Raw genomic sequence first — 23,941 nt, forward strand, 5'->3', positions numbered from 1 at the left:
CATTATTAAGAAAATTGGACCTCTCAAGGTGGTGCACAAGTATGGGAAGAATGCATATGCAGTTGAACTTCCTCCTACCATGGGAATATCTCCTATTTTTAATGTATGTGATCTCTATCCATATAAGGGAGAGTCACCAACAAATCAAATAGACATGTCATCAACAACTCATGAAGATTAGATAAAGGATTTTCCACCTAGTCAACCAGTTGAGTTAGAAAGTATCTTGGATACCAAGATAGTAAAAAAGACAAGGAAAGGAGTCGAAAAGAACGATCTTATCAAGTGGAAAGGGTTACCTAATTTGGATGCCATGTGGATGTTAGGGGAAGATATACTTCAGCATGGAGTGCTAATTGCAAACCTTTTAACTCAAGGGACTTGAGTTCTTTGACCTAGGCAAGTACGGTGCAGGGCACCTAGCACTCCAAGTTGAAATTTTTTGTTTTCTTTCAAGTTTGTGTGTTATCTTTGTGATGTAATAATGGAAAAACCATTAGGACTCAGTAGAGCCATGGTTGAGTTGTCCAAGTTTTGGTTTGTGTCAATTGTGATTAGGATGCTGACAGCCTGAGAAGTGAGATGCTTAGGTAGTTCATAGGTAAAGTACTCTAGATGAATGTATTCATGTATTAGGGGTCAATTTTGTTGTGTTTAGGTCTTCTAGGGTGTTTGAGGACCTTCAAGAGTCTTAAAATGCATTAGAATGCAAAGTTGCATCTTGGAGCCAAAAGTTGTCAAAAGTTGTATTTTTTGGTTATAGGCATTAAAAGTTGGTCGAACCAACTGAAAAATGGATATAAAAGACAAAATTCAATTCATTGTATGGGTTGGAGGTTTGGAAATGGAAGAGAAAGTGTTTGGTTTGTGAAGCAACCTTGTTTCCACCAGTTTTTGACAATTTTACTATTATTTTCATTGTTTGTACGGTCCAGTACAGACTAGATGGTGTAAATTCATTGCAATTCTGAGTGTTCATTGTATTTGTCTTCTTTAAGGTTGACTTAAAGGCTTTATTGTCCTAAGGTGTAGAGATTACTTCCATTATTTGCAACTAGGAGGAAAACCATTGCAAGTAGGGTTTAAGAGCAAGAAAATGGCTCTAACCTAGGCATTCCTTGATGGAACATTTTGAAATAAATAAGAATGCTAGGTTATGGTCCATACATAGCTTTATAATAGGGTGTGTGGGGTTGCAGGTCCAAGATGAGGAGAAACAATGAAGCCCTAGGCTCACCACTTTAGTTAGGACAACAAGAAAGGTGTGGTTTATGAGCACATGGGATAGGAACAAGTGACAAATGAATGGAAAGCCCTTTTAGTACCCTTGAATGTTCCCAAATTTTTTGGAGCATGAGATTTTTTGACTGGTGAAGAGTTTTAGACCCATCTTGGCAAGTCATTGATTAGGCCTAAACCCTTCAAAATAGTGCAACATTGGAAACCCCACTTGTACAGATAACGCAGATGCAGTTTTCCAATATTGTCTATAAATTCAAAAAAAGTACTCAAATCCATGATTTATTTCTAGGATTTTTTGGGACTTGTGTAAATTTAGACCCTAAAACCGCCTAGGGAGGGCTAATGCAATTAGGTATTTTTTGGTGTCGGTAGAGACCTAGAAGGGTTAGGAAGCCAAGGTGATGGATTTGGTGAGCCTTAAACCTCATAATACATTGAATACACTTGATAGATGCATTGGAAAACCATAGGAAGTGGTTGTGTGTTAAGATCCTTGCAGGACTGGTTGGAGCCCAGGAGAAGAGTGTGTGAGTAACTGAGGTGACAGCCTAAAGTGGTGGAGTTGATTGTCTAGAAACCATTAGCTATACCTAGGAGGAAAGTCAAGAAGGTTCAGACCTTGGAGGTATCATTATCATAACCCTTACTAAGTGCCATAGGAAGGACTTAAGTAGCTGAAGGGTTGAGTAGGATAAATCACTCAAGAAGGTGTATCAAACAAAGCTACAAGACTCTCTACATCACAAGGGTATAAAATGGAATTCTAAAATGAAATTTTTTTAATCAAGGATGTGAAAAATAATTATAAAGAGACTATAATTGGTAAAATGGATAATGCATTATATAAGTTTTAAGAATTTACCTCTACATGTGGAGATGAGCATATGTGTTATTGCGAAATATGATGATATGAGAAGGTTATTTCATGTCTATCGGATATGTCAATTATCAAAGTCTCAAGGTTATGGAGAAATTATAGATACTGCACAAGATTCTAAAAATCTCACCAAGAAAAAAGGTACGTAAAGGTGCAATAGGAAAACAATATGTAGAAATTTTCTCACAAGGAAAATCATGGAGGACAAAAGCTCATTTACATTTGGTTCAGAGTGATGTAATAGGTCCATTCAAGACACCTTTACTTGGAGGATCAAGGTACGTTCTCACATTTATAGCTTACCATACTAGAAGAATTTGGATATATTTTCTTCAAAATAAGGATGGATAGTGGTATTGAATATATATGTATAAAGCTTTCTTAGAATTTTATAAATAACATGGTATAAAGAAGCAATCCATTTTTTTTTACTTACCCCAATAGAACAAGGTTGCAGAAGCAAAGAATAGAACTATAATAGAAATGGCTAGGTGCATGCTTCACTCTACAAATATGGAGGCTAATTTTTTGGCTGAAGCAATTCATGTTGCAGTATATATTTTAAATAGAACACTTGCAAAATTAGCTATAACACAACACCAAAAGAGGCGTGGAGTAGAAGAAAGAGCGAGAAGTTCATAATGGTGGGGCATAGTGAACAACCAAAAGGATATAGGTTATCTAATCCTAAAACAAGGAAAATTTATATTAAAAGAAATTTATGATTTCATGAATATATTGAAAGTAATAATCCTCCTACATTATCCCACTTGGTAATTTTGATCAAAGAAGAAAAGCCTACTGACACTAATGACTCAAATCAAAGTGTGTCATGTTTTGCAAAAGGAGAAGAAATACAAGTTCAAGAATCAAGTGAAATTGATGATGAAGAAATAAAGAAGAATAGAATCATTCAAGAAATCTACCAAGAAGGCCCTCAATTATTTTTTCTAACTATACCCTAATTACTAAGTTTATCCAAGTTGACACTCCAAGTACAATGAGGAACAAAAAGAAAATATGAATGGGATGTAGCTATGCAAGATGAATACAACTCTTTAATGAAGAACGAAACTTAAAAATTGAAAACACTTACAAAAGGAAATAATGTGGTTGTTTGAAAATGGACCTACAAAACCAAGTTCACATTAGATGAAGCTATCAAAAAATAAAGGAAAGGTTAGTGGCCAGAGGTTTCTCACAAGTAGAAGGTATTGAATATACTAAAACAATTTCTTCAGTCATTAAGATAACTTCCATATGTACAATAGTTGCTTTAGATGCAAAATTTGGCTGGAAAATGTTTCACATGGATGCAAAAAGTGCACTCCTAGATGGTGATTTAAAAGAAAAAAATTACATGAAAGTGATTTGTTAAAACTGGTTAAGAACATCTAGTGTGTAGATTGAAAAATCTCTATATGGTCTTAAACAAGCTCGAAGGACATGGTACTCAAAAATAAATGAATACTTTATAAAATAAGGATTTGAAAAGAGCAAATCTCATCTAGATGTGTATGTAAAGCATATTAATGGTAAAATTTCTATTATTGTACTACATCTAGATGATTTGATCATTATAGGAGATCACATTCAATGTATTGAAGATACTAAGGATCAACTCAAACAAACTTTTGAAATAAATCATCTAGGATCAATGCATTATTTCATGGATATGAAAGTTTAGAAAGAAGGAAGGATCTTTCTTTCTAAAACTAAATATGCTCTTGATGTGTTGAGAAAATTTAATACGAGTGATTCTAAACCATCTAATACACCATATCAAATAGGATAAAAATTTAGTGCTAATTCTAATTGAAAGAAGGTGGATGCAAAATTGTATAGACAACTTGTTGGATATTTTGTATCTTACTATAACCAGGCCAAATATTGCATATATAGTTGGGGTTGTACCTGTATACACCTAAAAATGGTCTGAAGATAATTAATTGAATAAGCAATTATTTAATTAACCTCTCCTTCCCAATTTAATTGAATTCACTAAGCAATTTGATTAAATCTCTCATTCATATACTTATTAATAAATCTAAGGATTTATTAAATAGGTTCATTTCACCCCTTTAATTAATTAATTCAAATTAATTAATTCCCACCATCAAAATCATTTCTTCTAATCCCCTAATTAATTAAAACAAATCAAATCATGAGTTGTTGAGATTAATTAGCCATTTTCCTAATATTTTAATTTCTAAATTCAAATTCTCCTAACTTCTACCACTCTTAAACCTAACCATTCCTAAACCTAACCCATTCTACCTACCACCTTGTCCCCTTTCATCCAACACCTTCTAGAACCTTGTTACACTTGTCACTAAGTGTTCCCTTTAATCCAACCCCCTTTGCAAACCTCCTCCAATTTAACCATTGATATCTTCATATCAATCTCAATCGTTGATTCATGCCAACTCACTTCTAGCCATGGAAAATCCTATAAATATACCTCATTTTGAGTAATATGGATCCCATCTCATTCATAGCTTAAGCATTGTTACTATAGGCATCTAGCTTCTAGTTTATTAGTTTTAGCAATGTTATCATGCTCATTTTAGCTTAATTGCATCTTAATTCTAGTTAATTTTCTAGGTCAATCAATGCATTCATATAGCTTAATCATGATATTCTTGCTAGATCATGCATTTTCAGCATTCAAATCCTCCATCTAAGTGTAGTCAAGTCACTGAATTTTGCATAATTCGATTTGAGAGCATTTTTCATACTCGCATTTACTAGGAGGCAATAAGTCGATTAGCTATGGTTTTACATGTCTTTGATTTAAATCTTCTAACCATGCTTGTAATGATTTATTGAGTGCATTGTGGTTGCAGGTATAGGTACACTTCACAGAGCACGACATCTTGGCGCCCACCGTGGGGCCGAAATCATCATTTTCAGCCTCCCAAGCTTCCTCAAACTTCATCTCTACTAGATCAGAATCAGACTGTCATATGAGTTGCCTTTCTGGTTCGATGAACTTCCTTTTAGTCTCGTACGATATCTCATCTTGACTCATACTAGGTATAATCTTGACTCGTACGATATTTTAAACTACAAATTCTTGTCTCATACTATGCTGATCCTTTGTCGTATGAGTTTATTTTCACTGTCATACGATAGCTAAATCCTTTTCGTACGAGTTTCTACTTTGAAAATTGTTTACTCGTAGTAGACTGATTTTGTCTCATACGAGTCTATTTTAGGCACATTTCAATTTGGGCTTAAAGAAATGAACTATCATGTCTTATGTGTCTTTGATGATAGGTAAGTATGCTCTCACCTTTCTTAGGTGATCAGAAAGCTAGACTCATCTTTTTGCTTTCATTAGTGCATCTCCTTAGCAGGCCTACCCTCCCAAGGAGTTATTAACTCTTAGCCATTAAGGCCGGTGAGAGGGGAACGAACTAAGTGGGAACGAATAACTCCAAGTAATCCAACCCACTATAAAATAAATATGTTTTTGATGAAAATCAAAGCAGTGGCAGTGCTTGGGAATAGCTCTCCTCTATACCTTCGGGTATATCAAACCTTGGTTTTCAAGGCTGGGAGACCTCTTAATTGAGTTTATACCTTGACATGCCGAATGGATCCCTTGCTAGTGTCGGTTAAAATAGAAGCTACCCGATTCACCTCCGAAAGGGTGATAATCTTTGTGCAAGAGAGATAGTAACTCTCCCAAGACACTTGCCATATCGTGCCCCCATTAGCATTTGGAGTCAGATAATACAGTGTTGAGAATCCATTGCGTGAGACTCAGCAGCCGTATTCTGATTAGCTATTGGGTGTGTACCTAAGTCAGCAAGCAAAGGTTTTCATTCTCAGCCAACTTCCTTAGGGTTTAGCTTGATTGGAGTCATTTATCACATCATGTGTTTGTTGTGTATTCATCCCTAAAATGAAAAAATCATACACTTAAACTGGAAAACCATAGTAAAACATCAAAATTCAGTGATCAAAACTCAAACAAACAAACACTTTTTATCACTGTTCAAATACATTTTGTATGAGTCAGAAGTCTCTGTCATATTTCTTGATCCTTTATCGTACGAGTCAAGATATTATGTCGTACGAGTCAAGGTTCTATGTTATACGAAACACTACTTTTCACATGAAGTCACTAGTTTGTCATTTTGTTTTGTATCTTGTGTCGTCCTAAGCTAAATCTGTAGTATGAAACTCTGCATCTATCAGTCCAGAGTTGTGTCCTGCATGCCTGTTTCAGATTTATCATTTCTGCCTGATAAATTTGTAGTAAGCATAAACACCTATTATCTGTTAATCCGTGCTTAGATTGTCTTCTTGATTTGCTTGGTCAAGTTATCATCCGTCAAAATTAGACATTAGAAAATATACACCTCAAGATTTTCAAGTGCTTACCCCAACGAGTTCAAGATCTAAACATCTCAAAGTGCATTATCACCCTCTTTGATAAACTGATCACTCAAACATAGTTTCTCATCAGGATCAATCATCCTTTATCACGAAACTGAAACGTTTGGTCAGGATAACCTTTTCCCACATCATAGGATAGATCATTCCTATTGGACCTGGTTCTTATCAAATCATCACCATTGAACTCCCAAACCAAAGATCGAAAAACTTGCAAACTTTTAAACACTTGAATCCTCTTTTAGTGTCATATCACTCTATTGCCTTGAAATTGACTATTGATCACTTACCAAAACAACCTTTAAACAATCAAATCCTAGCACAATATCAAACACAATGCCCATTTTAACAAGAGAGCAGAGACATAAGATCGCTGAAACATTTGAAATAGCTAAAAAATCATATCAACATGACATACCAAAGAAAAACACAAGAAGAAAACATAACAAACCAGCATATTAGAGAAATCAAACAAGTTCAACATAAAAATCCAACTATGTTAAAACCTCACAAGGATTCAAATACATCTCAAAAGAAAGATGGCTCTTTTATGCACCTCTTAAAGAGATCCCTAAAGGATTTGGCTAAAGAAGATCAAAATCGTGCACCCATATCTATCAATGATCCATCCATCCATAAGCAAATTGACTCTCCAAAGGAATCTATTCCTACACCTCCTGAAAGCTTGCAAGAACCTTCTATAGAATCCTTGCCAAACAATACATCCAAAGCTGAAGTTCCCCAAGGGATATCCATGATTGCCATCAAGCCTATTTCAGAGGATCCTATTCAAAGCTGATCTCCTTCATATCTAAGCATTGATTCATTGCAAAATCACCATAGCGCTTCCTTAAAAATTGAAGTCCTCATTCATAGAACGCTTGTTAAACATGTCCTGATAGATGGGTGAGCTAGCTTGAACATTTGCTCTATGAATCTTGTCCATTCTCTAGGCTATTCAAAAGATGCAGTTGATCCCAAAAAAAGATAAAAATCAAAGCACATAATGAAGAAGACCATTCATCTAAAGGAATGGTGACATTACCCATCACAGTGGGACCTTTACAGAAGGACATACCATGCCAAGTTCTAGACTTGGACCTACCATATAATATACTCTTGGGGAGACCATGGATTCAAGATATACAAGCTACTACATCAACATGCCATCAGTGCCTAAAATTTTCCCCACAATGGGCAAGAAATCACAATATTAGTAGACTCAAATCCAGTGCAGTGTTGTAATAATCAAAAATCAGCTCAAGAGGTTATTGTTCCACATAACAGAGAGGTAGCAGCTCCAAGCACACAGTCCAAGGAACAATCATTTGAATCAATTTTGTCAAACATGGAAGAACAAATACAGTTGAAAGATCAAGGAAATGGAGAATATTTGATATCATGGACAAACAAACAAGAGCAACTTCAAATTGAGAGGGAAGAAGAAGAAGATATAGTAGTCGATGTAGTTCACATGTATGTAGAACAAACATTAGGAACTAGCCTACTTGAATCAGAATCACATGCGACTGACATGGACTTAACTGAGGATGATCAGGATTTTCTTATGTGAGGTCACTTTGACGAGAGTATCATTCTAGACATCGACATACATACTAAAAACTCTGACATCTCTATCATGACCCCTAATATCTTTGAAACTATTCATCCTGAAGATCCTTTATCCTTAAGCTATCCTAAACCTATGGACTGGGAAAATGAAGGACATACTGCTATTGATACCTTTCCAAATGACCATGCCATATCCTTATATCTTGATGAAATAAAACCCACAGCAAATTTCACCAGGGATTCCACTAACGTATCTTTAGGTCAAGTGGGTGTTAAATCTCCTAGTCGCAAAAGAGAAAATCAAGAAAACAATATCAGGTCTAATGCTAAAAACCATTTATTGGCAACATTAGACTAGGAAAAAGTAAAAATAAAGGACGTATCTAACAATGAAAACCTCCTTGAGGTGCCAGAAGATGGGAGATTTGACACCTTACCAGAATGTTATCAAGAGAAGTTATCTATCATAATAGCACCAACAAAGGTAGTTATCATTAGCACAAATGATCTACATCCAGCAATATCTTTATCAGAACTAGCAAGACAAAAATACTTGAAACCATTCAAAAGATGGAAAATCAATTTTACCTGTTCATATATAGACATTCCAGGGTTTGATCCATATCTTACAATACATCACCCGAATATCAGTCTAGGAGAAAGCATCAATAATGGAACACATCATGGATCAAGAGCAAGCATCAATAAAGGAACACAACATAAATCAAAAGAAGGCATTATATTCATCAAAATGGTTGTAGAATGGAACATAAAACAACTTCAAGTCTTTGGAGACTCTTAGCTTGTCATTAATCAAATCAATGATGACTATCAAACAAAAGATGACAAACTAATTCCTTACAAAAAGATGGTGGATGATATCAAGAAATACTTTGTAGAAATAACTTTTGAACAGATCCCCAGAAATGACAACAAAGCAGCAGACGCCATGGCTACACTTGTTTCTCCATTACAGACATAGGAAAATCAAGATCATTATGAATTCTTGGTTGAAGTGTTGTTTCATCCCGCCTATAATTGTCCTGATTCCCAAACCATCTGCCAACTCATTGGACACAATTCCTCCCACTATGGCCAAACTTACACATACTTGAAAGACAATATCCTACCTCTTGACTTATCAAAGAACCAAAAGAGAAATTTTATTCGCCAATCCTCACATTTTACTCTTGTCGTGGATACCCTGTATAAACAAGGTCTAGACAGTACTCTCTTACAATGTCTTGAACAAGAAGAATGTGAGAAGGCCTTACATGAAGTCCATAATGACATTTGTGGCACTCATTTACCCTTTCAAAAAAACTCATATGCTTGGGCTACTATTGGCTGACTATGGAACGAGATTCTTTCAAGATAGCAAGAACATGCGAACAATGTCAGATCCATGGGAATTTGATCCATGCACCAGCACAAGAACTACATGCTTTAGCAACATCTTGGCCTTTTTGTCAATGGGGACTTGATCTAGTAGGAAAGATAAATCCTTCCTCATCTAATGGACACAAATTCATCCTGGTAGCTACTGAATATTTCACAAAATGGATTGAAGCTATACCTCTCATCAATATCACAGGAAAACAAATTGTTGCATTTATCTTGAATTATATCATCTATCGCTATGGAATACCAATGACCATTATCACTGATAATGGGCGACCATTCAAGAATCAAGATGTACAAGAGCTATGTGAGAAGTTCAAAATCCAACACAGATTATCCACACCATATTATCCACAGGGAAATGGGCAGGCAGAAGCATCTAACAAAACTATCCTAAAAATTCTTAAAAAGATAGTGAATGATGCTGGGAGAGATTGGCATATCCAACTAAACCCTTCTCTATGGGCTTACCGCAACAGTATCTGCACACCGACAGGTGCCACACCTTTCTCTCTTGTATATGGATCAGAAGCCATATTGCCAATCGAAGTAGAGATACCCTCTCTATGTGTATCACTAAAAGGACTCATCCCAGATGAAGAACAAAGAGTATCTAGACTGCAAGAGTTAGAACTAATCCATGAATGCAGACACAATGCCTTTGATCATCTAAAAGTATATCAACAAAGAATGTGTTGGAGCTATAATCATAAGGTTAAACCAAGAATCTTTCAGGTTGGAGAACTAGTGCTAGAGGAAAATCCATGCAACTAGGTAGATCGAGAAAAGAAAGGAAAATTTGAACCAAACTGGTTAGGTCCGTTTGTGGTCACAACAGTATTTGGATTAGGAGCATATCAGCTATCAACATAGGATGGAGATCAGCTCGAGGAACCTATCAATAGCATGCACTTGAAAAAGTTATATGTTTGAAAAATCAGAAAAATCAAAAAAAGTGAAAAAGCAGAAAATCCAAAAAAAATAAAAATCAAATATCAGAAAAAGTGCAATAAAAATAGATGGTGAAAACCTGGCAAACAAGCACTATCTGTCCACTAGCTCTTCCATCTATTAGTTCATGCATTTTTCCGCTTGCATTCATTTTCCATCAGCGCTGACCATCATGAAGCCTTTATACATACGCAGACATCCCAGGTGGTTTCTTACCATGGTTTGGATCATTGGATATATCATAACGACTTTGTTTCTAGGCTTGGGGCAAAATCATACACCTAGCTAGGGTCAAAACTTGAGATCAATTTTGAGCTTAATCAAACAAGTAGACCAAATAGTTAGACAAATCTTATCAAGCGAACACTGAGACACATCCAACTTTGAACACAAGATAAAACTATCAACTATCAAGCTATCACGAAATCAATCTAAGCACATCACACACTTTTTAGTGGATAATATCTTTTTGAATAATGATTGATTGTAACATGATTGTTCAACTTTTCTATATTGCTTTTCGCTATCATGATTTCTGAGTGACTCCAAGATGTCATTGACTAGAGGAACAAGGAAGAAACATGATATTTTTCTTCTCTACTATCTAAAAATTAATCATTAATATGTGCAAATTTGTCTCGGGACATGATCATCAAAATATCATTGAAGACATTTCCAATTTGTATATTGAAATGATTAATACTGTCTGTTTTACGCAAACAACACTCAGGTCATCTTGATTCAATTATACCTAGATGCTTGTGTTAACTTGCTAGCTATATCAAAATCTAGGAAAGAAGTGCTCAGGTCATCATGGTTTAATTATACCATCGATGTTTGCACTCACTTCCCATATTTCAAAAGCTCAATGATGACAAAAATGCAAAATAATCTAGTGACTGGTCCGGTCATAGCTTTGCATTCTAGCTTGCATTTCATTCTTGCATGGGATCCTACAAGCTCCTTTTATCCAAGGCTAACTCTATCATAGGAATCATCAAAGTATCATCATAGGTGTATACACAATCAGAATGATGACTTATCTCTCTCATGATATTATCGACCTCACGAAAATCTTATGCTATCTTCCTCAACAGAATCAACAATCAGCATATCCAAATATTTCTGCATCTTGCTATCAACAAACTGTTAGTTCTTTATCTAATCAATTTTATCAAATTAAATCAATCAATCAAACTTAATCAATTCTATCATGTCTTATACAGGATGTCCTGAAACCAGATGTTCTAATCATGTCTTATAAAGGATGAATCCTTCCTGAAACTAGATGCTTTGATCATCATTGTCTTATACAGGATGAATCCTTCCTGAAACCAGACTGAATCTAATCAATCAAGATTTTTCAATCTTACCGATCTAGGCAATCAAGCTAATCAAAGACCTCGCACTTTCATCAAACCACAGTTGCAGAAATCAAATTAAATCTATCGTGATATCAATCTCATAAAAACTCCAAAGATCAATTCTCTTAATTGATCTCCCGAGGGGGCATCATTATACCAGAATTTAGCAATCAAGGGCTGGGGCATCCTATCAAATTAATACCATCATCAAAACGAGATTATTCTTTGAATCAACGCGTCATCACACCTCGCTTCAAAGAGGGGCAAAATGTATGCACCTAAAAATGGTCTAAAGATAATTAATTAAATAAGCAATTATTTAATTAACCTCTCCTTCCCAATTTAATTGAATTCACCAAGAAATTTGATTAAATCTCTCAGTCATCTACTTATTAATAAATCTAAGGATTTATTAAATAGGTTCATTTCACCCCTTTAATTAATTAATTCAAATTAATTAATTCCCCCCATCAAAATCATTTCTTCTAATCCCCTAATTAATTAAAACAAATTAAATCATGAGTTGTTGAGATTAATTAGCCATTTTCCTAATATTTGAATTTCTAAATTCAAATTCTCCTAACTTCTACCACTCCTAAACCTAACCCATTCTACCTACCACCTTGTCCCCTTTCATCCAACAGCTTCTAGAAGCTTGTGACACTTGTCACTAAGTGTTCCCTTTAATCCAACCCCCTTTGCCAACCTCTTCCAATTTAACCATTGATATCTTCAAATCAATCTCAACCGTTGATTCATGCCAACTCACCCCTAGCCTTGGAAAATCCTATAAATAGACCTCATTTTGAGTAATATGGATCCCAATTCATAGCTTAAGCATTGTTACTATAGGCATCTAGCTTCTAGTTTATTAGTTTTATCAATTTTATTATGCTCATTTTAGCTTAATTGCATCTTCATTCTAGTTAATTTTCTAGATCAATCAATACATTCATATAGCTTAATCATGTTATTCTTGCTAGATCATGCATTTTCAGCATTCAAATCCTCCATCTAAGTGTAGTCAAGTCACTAAATTTTGCATAATTCGATCTGAGAGCATTTTTCATACTCGCATTTACTAGGAGGCAATAAGTCGATTAGCTATGGTTTTACATGTCTTTGATTTAAATCTTCTAACCATGCTTGTAATGATTTATTGAGTGCATTATGGTTGCAGGTACAGGTACACTTCACAGAGCACAACAGTAACTAGGTACATGGCAGATCCACATTTTGAACATTGAAAAGTAGCTAAGAGAATATTGAAGGACATCAAAGGTACTTATAAGCTTGGCATTGAATAAAAATATGGAGGAGAGCCTACTTTAATTGGGTATATAGATTCTATTTATGCAGGTTATATTGATCATAGATATCAACTTCAAGATACATCTTTCATCTTGCACCAAGAGCAATTTATTGGATCAACAAGAAGCAATCAAAAGTGTCACTATCATCTATGAAGGTAGAATATATTAGCTCATCAAATGCATCTTAAGAATCTTTATTTCTTAGAAGACTACTTGAAGAAACCAAACATAAGAAAAATTACCCAACTATTATATTTGGTAATAATCAAAGCACTATCAAGCTCACAAAAAATCCTATATATCATGCTAGTTCTAATCGTATTGAAGTTCATTATCGCTTTGTTTGTGACTTAATGGAAAATAAAGTGGTCGAGCTATAGTTTTGTGGAACTAAAGATCAGGTTGTTGATATGTTTACCAAAGCATTGCCTATTATATTTGTTCGCAAAATTGGATACTTGTTACATTTCAAGGAAGTTGTTATAAGATTATTTGTTATGTTGGTGTAAATAATTATTCATCTTGGATATTATTACACTTTACTTAAGTTTACTTAGGAAATGCATTTCATAGTAGTTTGGGTATGAGACACTTGGGTGTTTGTGCCACATTGGGATAGTGTGTGTAGGAGAAATTCCACCTTTTATGGTGTTGATCTTGTTGTTACACTCGACATTCAGTGGGTGATCCACCTCATGTGGACTATTATATTATTTCTCCTACCTACCCACACCTATTTCCTACCTACCCTTGTTTCTTATTGAGCCACATGTCATGTTTGTGTGCTCACATATCTCTAGCCTTGCCTATATAAGCAGGCTCATCTACATTGTATGTAATTTGAACAATTGATCATTTATCTATTGATGAGAATATAGTTTATTCTTATCCTATATTTTGTCTCTATTGTACTTTTCATTGAGCTCTTGATCTTTGCAAAATCTCACATGGTATCAGAGCCATTGGGGCTTCATTGATTGGTTTTTGGAGACATCGTGGAAGACTTCTATTTTCGGATCTGAGGGACTGCATTTTTTGGAGGCATCTTAGAGTGTTTTCAACCTCACCATTGCGTCCGGGAGGCCATTTCCATAAAAATTGAGTATAAATTTGACCTATTTTGGTGAAAATTGATTTTTGGGTGTGGAGGAAATTATCTACCCAATTTGGGTAGTACGGTACGGAATTTTCGGATTTCTTTTCCCCAAAAAAAAAAAGAAAAAAAAATTCTGAAAATTATTTTCCAGTTTGAAAAAAATCTTGGAAATTTGTTTTTGGGATCCGTGCCATCTGCCCAATCAGTAGCTCATAGTTAGTGCCATGTCAGCAGTCCTATTGGCTACCAAATCACCTTGCCACATCAGTAGCCCAGTTGGCTGCCACATCACCTACCAAATCACTTGCAGCACCAAGTCAGCGCCCAGTCAGCCATGAAGTTTGGGCGACGGTCATACAGCCACCAAATTTAACCCCGCAGTCCGTTGATGTCATCATTTTTTCAAAAAATTTGTAGGCCCCTCTCATTGAGCTTTTTGATTTTGCAGTTCAACTTCAAATGGCCATATCTTGCTCATTTTTGCTCCTTTTTTGGTGCAAATTTTTTTGAAATGGGCTAGAATTTTGTGTAATTTCACGTGGAGGAATTATTTTCTGATTTTGATGGAAATATTTTTCAGAATTCTCAGTTTTTGGTGATTATACCTATCCAATCCCCATTTTTGCAACTTCTAGATCTCCGTTCAGGCTCATACGAACTCCTTTTCAGGTGCCATTTTTTCTTGAAAGTGCATTAGTTTTTGTCTACTCTCAGAATATGCTATCATTTTGCAGCAATTGTGGGTAGAAATTATACTTTCATCATATGGTCTTGACCAATTTGGCATTTGTATTGCATAGATCTATCTTTCTGATCTTTTGCTTTGTAGTTCTCAGCCTATTGGGGCAGTTGTAAAACAAAATCAGAAGTCCACCTTGCCATTGTTTACAAGTGGCCTATTGTACACGCACTACATATAAAGTGCCAAAATCATCATTTTTGGGGGGGCACTTTGATTGAGTGAATTTAGGGGGGTGTCTCTTGTGCTTTTGTGCTCTTGTGTTCCTTCCTTTTTGCTGCTATGGGTTCTTCTAAGTTTCGTCTCTTAACTCTTCATAATTATGCTACTTAGAAAATTGATGCACGGAGTAAACTTATGGAAAAAGGACTCACTCATTACATTGATGGAGCTATTGTTGCTCCCGCTGATCCTAAGGTTGATCCAGTTGGTCACTTGGATTGGCTCACTAAAAATATCACGGCAATTGGTACCTTAAGAAACCATGTATCAAAGGATCTCATTTTTCATATTGAGAAGTGTACTCTAATCAAGGATGCTTGACAAAAGTTTCAAGACTTATATGGTCAAGTTGATGAGATTAGGGGATATCAAATTGATAGTGATCTCACCATGTTGGATCCCAAGAACTTTGATACTATACAATATTATGTCACTAAGGAAAATGAGTTGAGGGCACAACTCAAAGATTGTGGCATTGATAAGAAGGATACTCAATTGATATTCAACTTGATAGGCAAGCTTCCACAAGAATATGCAACATTTGTTTCTAGTTTCCAAACCCATAGGATGACAATGGGTTCAAGCTACACAATCCCTACATTTGATGCTTTCAACGAAATGTTGATGATGGAACAAACTAAGTTGATAAGCATGGGCATTCTTAAGGCTTCTAAGTCTCAAGAACTAGTGGCAAATCAAGGGAACAAAGGAAATCAAGGAAATGACAACTCAAACAAGAAGAAATGGCAATCAAAGCCTAAGGACAAAGCACCATCTTCTCCACAACAAGGAGATTCATCCTCTTCCAAGAGGGATAATTCACCAAAGAGGGAGAGACCTACTTGTGCCTATTGTAAAAAGTTTGGTCATGAGGAGCGTCGTTGCCATTCTAAGAAGATTGATGAGCTCACACATGTCATCAAAAAGCATAACATTGATTTGCCTAATGTCTACAAGAAGGATGATTCATCAACTTCCACTTCCACACATTCAAAAGGAAAAGGGCAAGAATTCATGGCTTCTACAAGTGGGAAGACTCACTCTTTTGGGACAAGAAAAGGAAAAACTCTATGTGCTACTATCAGTCATGATTCAGAGAGATGGCTTCTAGATTCAGGGGCTTCTCATCATATGGCATCTTCGTAGTCTATGTTCTCTACATTTGAGCCTTGCATCATGCCATAGATTTTGATGGGCAATCATACATACATGGATGTGATTGGGAAAGGATCTATTGACATTGGGGATAACTCCTTCAATGATGTGTTGTGTGTACCCCACTTGACAAATAATCTCCTTTCCATCTATCAAATCACACATGGTGCAACTAAGAGAGTTGTGGAGTTCACACCTGAGTCAGTTTTCATTAGAGACTTCGAGACTAGAGCTATCATTGCGACTGGGGTGGTTGATCATGCATCTCGGTTATACTCCTTTTAAGATTTTGTTGATGATGAAGATTTCACATTTGATGATTCTACACATGATGATGACACTTATTGTGATGGTTTAGTTTTTTAGGAGAACTTTGGGCACTTGAACATGGGGATTCTCACATGTGACCCCATTCTTGAGTCTTGTATTTCATCTCCTCATATTGATATCACATCACCTATTGCACCTGATGATGTAGATAGTACGACAGTTTTGCCTTCATGTGATTCAGTACAGCAAGATATTCATTGTCTTCCAGCTTCATATTCATGGGATGATTACTTGACAGACATTGCAGGTTTGTTTGTGGAATCCTACATTGCAGATTTGGGAGACATCATTGATGACATTCATCTTCTCTCTGATGAAGATGATCCTTCTTTGATTTCTGCGAGGGCACACTCTTACCCTCTTGTTCATTCTCTACATGATCATTCTTTCAGGGTTGACTTGATTGTGGATACTTATGTAAAGTAGTTGGAGGAGGTCTCTTTATTTTTTGAGGAGACATGTGAGTCTTTGGATATTGTTCTACATTCATCTCCACTAGATCTTGGAGTGCCTTTTTCAGCAGTGTGGCACTGTTTACCACCTTTGGAGGGGGTATCTTTCAGCATCGACATGGGGACACTTGAGTAGTTTTCAAAGATTCCTTTCATCATGAGTTTTTTTTATACATCTTCCCTTCATGATTGGGGAGACTTCATGGATACACCTTTGGTTTTATTTCTTCCTAAGGGGAGGAATATTGTTCGACATTCGTGGAGCAGTTTCTTCATACATCGAGCTTCTATCATTGGTGCAGATTCCACATTGAGGGGGGGCTTCCTAGCTTCTCTTCTTCTGTCATATGGGGGGGACTTTTTCATCACATGGGGTTTTGTCCTTCACATACTTCTATGAGAGTTCTTTGTATCTAGTTTTTATCTCTCTTTTGGGGCAGGGTTTTTTCCCATCGAGTTTTTCTCTCTTTCTCCACTTTGTGAGAGATTTCATTGCATTGGTTTTCATGCATTTGCATTTGTACATGGGTACCTAACATGGCCTAGTAGCCGGGACCCATCTTGCATTGCTTAGTTGCATTGTAGACTTAAGTGCATTCCCCGAAGTTGCACTTAAGGGGGGGTGTTGGTGTAAATAATTATTCATCTTGGATATTATTACACTTTACTTAAGTTTACTTAGGAAATGCATTTCATAGTAGTTTGGGTATGAGACACTTGGGTGTTTGTGCCACATTGGGATAGTTTGTGTAGGAGAAATTCCACCTTTTATGGTGTTGATCTTGTTGTTACACTCGACATTCAGTGGGTGATCCACCTCATGTGGACTATTATATTATTTCTCCTACCTACCCACACCTATTTCCTACATACCCTTGTTTCTTATTGAGCCACATGTCATGTTTGTGTGCTCACATATCCCTAGCCTTGCCTATATAAGCAGGCTCATCTAGATTGTATGTAATTTGAACAATTGATCATTTATCTATTGATGAGAATATAGTTTATTCTTATCCTATATTTTGTCTCTATTGTACTTTTCATTGAGCTCTTGATCTTTGCAAAATCTCACATGTTCTAATTATTCTCCCCAAATAAACACTATACGAGGGATGTTGGAAATAGTAATGTTTATTCAGAAAGTACTCAAAAACATTCCATTAGTGATAATGATGTTTATATGGAAAGTATTCAAATCTTTATAACATATTAAAAAAATTAATAGTTCTTGAATATTTCCTTTTAGGGGCTTTCTTAGGTAGGGGTCCCATGGAGGGGGCTTAAGCTATATTTTTAAGGAAGAGGTAGTCCATGAAGAATTTTTTTTTCTTCTACAGGATTATTTAGAATCTTTTCCCAAAAAATAGGAGACCCTAGCTTTTAGGCATGTAATTTTAAGTAGGTGAAAATGGGGTGGGGCTAGAAATTGTCCCACCAACATAGGAATATTTTATGTCACTTGTCAATCATCTTAAATTTTTAAGATTAAAATAAATTTACTTACAATCACCTTGCTTAATTTTAAGAGTTTAAACTTAAGCTGACACCATCAACATCCTTAATTTTAGGAGTTTCAATTTTTAAGTTGAAGTGCAATACAAAATTCATGGCATTACCAACTTTAAAATATTCCTAAAAAATATCAATAGCCCCAGCTCTATTTTTTAGGAAGCCCCCTCCATGGGACCCCAACCTTAGCCATTCCAACAACTTCTAGAAATATCTATGAAATTTATATATTCAACAATGTACTTGTAATTATCGATGCAAGAATTAATAATATGATTACCAATATTTCAAGTGTTCTCCATTTTCTCTGTTGTTTTTGCTTTATTTGTTCAATAATGAGCAAAGAAGGTAGAATTGTGGAGGCATTTTAGCAATTATTACTACTTCTATAATATTTGACATTTGGCATGTAGCTTGTAGATGCATTGAAAAATAGCTATCTAGCTATTGAAATGTACCAATTCAAAGTTACTGTGTACTACTATAACTAATATTTTGGTGCATGAAGTTGAGTGACAATAATTAGAAAAATAAGGATAAGATGGTGGTGTTGTTAAATTATTAACAAAATATTAAAGAGTTGCATTGGATTGTAATAGTTCTATAAATAGATTAAATACAATAAGATATGCTTTGACATAAATAAATAAAACGGTATGTAATATATATGTGAGACACCAGAATCTTGCATACATTGACGTTAATACTATCACATCCATTTAAACACATACTAATTTTCACTCAGAGAAATAATGCATCTTACCTTAATTTATTCATTTTATCAAAATTAAATTGATTTAAATAATCTTTATTATTTAATTAATTTGTAAATAACCTTCAGACAACATTCAGAATATTAAAATAAATTATTTTTCTAAATTTTTTTATATAATCATAATTAATTAATCAATAAAAATTAGGTTACTTAATCAATTTTACAAAATAATTACAAATTTATTAGATTAATGAAATTAACTTAAAAATTTCCCATTCTTACATCAACTCCACTAATGTATCTTGAATCCTAAGTATTTGCCAAATTCTTTAAAAATATTTACATTGAGATCAATTTATCACTTTCTAATTTGAGCAATTATATGCTATACCAGCCAGCAACAAACATTTTATCATCTACATGACACAAAAATATTCTATTCCTCTGGACTAAGTTTGTTATTGCGTGTTTGGGTGGTTAGGCTTATACCCTAGCAAAATCAGATCCACACCATTGGCGAGTTACAGTCCCCTGTTCCCTCGCAATGAATTATGTATTCCATGAAAATCTCATGATTTGGTCTTTAGACGGTTTTTCAAACTACTGAAAGTACAGTAATTATTAGTTCCTGCCTTTCAAAGAACTATTATCGAGGGCATTCACTATCTTTCCAATAGTTCCTATTATCTCCTGTCAATCACATTGCAGATATAAAATGTTTAATTCCCACAGTTTCTTATTTTGCAATGTTTAAGTTGTTTGATTTAAACAATTTTTAACGGAAATGCATAAATGAATGAATTCTATGGCTTGTCATTGGATTAAATTTTTAGAGCGATATACTTTCCTTCACATGGAATGAGGCGGGCTTTGGTTGGTGCCTGGAGGGTTGGAATGTTTGGCTTTCTGTAGATGGCAGAGACAGAGACACTGCAGAGACCAATGCAAGAGAGCTGTAAAACAGGGACGTCGAAACAGTGCAAGCAGTTGGCATTTGGGGCTGAGGCCATACGACGTGGAGGTGCGTCAGTAGACAAAAGGCTATGGAGGCTTTCATTTTGGGCATGCAGGCCAGAGCAACTGTTTTTGCACAGTTGGGAGATGGTAGTGTAAAATAATATTTATAAACATATGATGCAGTATTTTATTGGCATTGGCATTTACAACTCCACCTGTAGCTTTGGCGGGGTTTTGTGGCAAGGAACAAGGGTTGTAGATAGATGGCTCTTAGCGTTTCTATTTGCATGCAGGCCAAAGAACACATTGCTAAGCAGGTGGAAGATGATAATGAAAGAATAGTGTTAAACATATGATGCAACATTTTTAGCGTTCAGCTACCTTAGAGCTCGACGTCGCCTTTTTATCTTCAGCGAAATCTTCTTTGTTCTGGTATCTGCGGAACCCATTGAGCAAAATGTGTGTATAGATTATTTTTCTCTTTGTAGGCATCAATTCGATTGGTGAATTTGTTTAAAAGGGTTATTGTTTGTTTGGCGAGTTGGGGTTTCAAATTCTTAATCATATTTGTGAGACCCACTGCATATATTCAAGTTTTGGCCATCTGTGTCATATGTTTGTGACAATATAGTTGGCAATTCAATTTTTTTTTTTAATCAATCTACTAAGTTGTTTTTAAAACCCTTTTCTCAAATCCATTCAAACATGAAATCATTTTTTTGGCTTAAAATGTTGCTCTCTTTCCTCAGCTTCTTTGGGGTCACTTGCTCGAATAATAGCAATATTCTCAATCTTATCTAGGTTCAATGTAGATTCTAGTTGTTGAATCAGCTCTAGTTGAAAACAATTACCTGAAATTGCAGAGTCTAGTTATTCTAGTTTTTGAATAGTTCCAATTGTATCTTCTAGTTGTTTAACTGTCTCTAGTTTCGAATGATTATCTAAAATTGCAGATTCTAGTTTATGGTAACGCAAAAACAACTAGGCTAAAATATGTGGCTCTGATTTTAGAAGTTTGACTCGACTGCTAGTTTGCTCATCTTAAGCCCCCATAGAGTGATCTCTCTGCATACAGAGCCCCATTTGCATAAATAATGGGGGGTCATTAGAATGATAGACATTAAAGAGTTTTTGACAAATTTTGACTTGACAATTATGAAGACATGTAATTTTGAGAATTACAGTCCTATTGGATTAGAGACTACCAAGATGCCCATAATTCACAAGGGACTTGTAACAAAATCTTCACCAGACAAGTCTTTGAAACAATTGTAAGAACAAGGATAGAAGAATAATTCATAAACATAGGTGGGTTGAATATTTTTTTATCAACAAGCTAAAATTGGCAGGTTCAAGTTGCATGATTGGAGTATTAGTATCTTTTGGAGTGTTGCGGCTTGTGGAATTTTCTCCACCCGTGATGAAGTAGATCACGATCCTAGTTTCATCCAAGGAAATAACTAATTTTAGTTGGTTAACAATATTCCAAACCCCTCATTGTTTGATCTAGATCATGCATAATATGGATAGAGTTATACTTTGTCATCCCAATATGAACAAGATGATGTAGATAGGCTTCTGCCCCTGCAACAATCACCAAATAAAAGTAAACAAATAATCTACCCTTCAAATCAACTAATCAAAAGTACCTTGTCCAATGATTCATATTCAAGACCATAAACATTTTTAGGACTTGCAAAAAACTACATCAAAATAAAACATGTTCACGTTATGCCCAAAGAAGATATAGATATATTCATGTTATTCAAAATCAAAATCAACATTGAAATGGAGTACATAGCACAACATGCATAGTATAGTTTTATGATGGTAGAATTGTCTCCAACACTAATTAAATCATCATATCTAAATAAATGTAAGTCTCTACCAAAGCTTTTTTTCTAGCCCACTAATTCTCAACTTGCAAACAAGCGAAACGCCTTTGTTTATATTGATAATTCTTTATGATTTCAAGAAAAGGCAATTCAATAGACTGATAATCTAGATGATAGCAAGATAAGCCTTTGATTTAGTGGTTTAACATATACCAATTAATTGTCATCATGCAATTCACAGAAGCAGTATGAATGCTACCCAAATATATGAAAATTTGAGCCAGAGAAAATATGTGATAGATATAAATTTATGTATAATTCATCAGGCACATTATGTGGCATTTGAACATGCGATGTCATTGTAAAGTGTGACTTTTGAATGTAACATTAAGCTCTAGCAGACACTTGTAGTCAATAAGCTGTCAAAAAGTTAGGAATTAGATCAGTTGAAATAGAAAACCTGACCAGAAACTTAGCCACCTCTTATAATATTTCCAAGATTTATGAAATTTTGATCAAAGGATGGAACTTCTGTTTGAGTAGCTAGAGTGAGTGTTTATAACCAAAAGCATCAACTTGCATCTACATAAAGAAATATGCTGAAGTGGTCGATGCATGTAAAATGATTTTTTGTAGATACCAAAAGCAGGAGAAATATTGAATCAAAATGAAACCACAACTTGAGAAAAAAAAAACACATACAACTTGTATATCATTATATTCTGGTGAGGCTAATAAAATTAGCATTCTCAACTAATGCAAGTTCAAGGAAGTCTAACGAAATAAACTAAATATGTTACATACAAAATCAATTTGATGGTTTCAACTCTGACTATAAAAGTCCTGTGAACATTATTGAAACTTCACTAGAGCGAAACTTAAAGAGAGGTTGTCTTGACTGACATGCCAGTTTCAAACCAAAGAAAAGTATTTAACTTCATCTAATTCATGATGGACAAGAAACATTAACTCTACATGGTAGTTGAAGTCCTCAAATACAAGAAAAATAATTAGGTGGATGAAACCTAGTTGAATATATTTGATGCCATTCGAGCTACAACCTTAATCCTATTAATATTGCAAGTTATGTACCTATTGTACCAGAAGTCAAACTCTGTCATCATTAAAAAAGACGTAATTGAAAGGAAATGTTAATAGATTGTTGCAAGGCAAGAAAGATTGGTTAAAACTAGTAACTGAAATCTAGACTATTTGCATTGAACAAAGTACATCAATATGAAGACACACAAATCCAGATTTTTGCAAATATATGATTGTTGTAGAGAGGATATTGGTCATACACATAGCATCCCTTAGGCACAACTCAATTGAGGAATGAGGAATTCCTATCCAACTTGGTAAGAAATTACATGGCCATAGATAAGGTGCATGTTTGTTTTGCATGTAGGCCATGATTGCATCTTCTTCCTGACAATCTGGGGCACCAACAATGGTATAGACTATTTTCTCAGAATATGCAACTGCCTCCTCTACATAAATGAATATCCGAGTACTTCTCTTTTGCCACCTACCTTGGGTAGTGTGCATTCTCTCCCTTGGAAAACTGTAACAGCCATTATTTCTCATCAAGGTTTTTTAGATTATGGTTTTAGCTATTTCATACATTTCTTAGATTTTTCAGAGGTTTTGAACATTTTCAGGCATTTCATACAAATCAAGATGAGAAAATTATGGGCAAAAGTTAGGTACAAAGATTTTTTTTTATATTTTGATATAATTGTTTTTCCTAGCACACTATTCAATTATAATCAACTTATAAATACGTGCCACATGCCTCAATACCAAG

General features: G+C 35.0%; 1 protein-coding gene across 1 annotated transcript in view; it reads left to right on the top strand.

Moving 5' to 3' along the window:
• LOC131856480 (disease resistance protein RPV1-like) overlaps positions 1-20,655 on the top strand; it is a 143,220-nt gene extending 122,565 nt beyond the window's left edge. Inside the window, exons 5-6 of the mRNA XM_059208269.1 lie at positions 20,255-20,446; positions 20,593-20,655. Coding sequence (XP_059064252.1) covers positions 20,255-20,446; positions 20,593-20,655 — 255 coding nt within the window. The remainder of the gene's footprint in view (positions 1-20,254; positions 20,447-20,592) is intronic.
• Positions 20,656-23,941: the final 3,286 nt, after the last annotated feature.

This window comes from Cryptomeria japonica, chromosome 7, assembly GCF_030272615.1.
Source record: "Cryptomeria japonica chromosome 7, Sugi_1.0, whole genome shotgun sequence".
Classification (NCBI taxonomy): domain Eukaryota; kingdom Viridiplantae; phylum Streptophyta; class Pinopsida; order Cupressales; family Cupressaceae; genus Cryptomeria; species Cryptomeria japonica.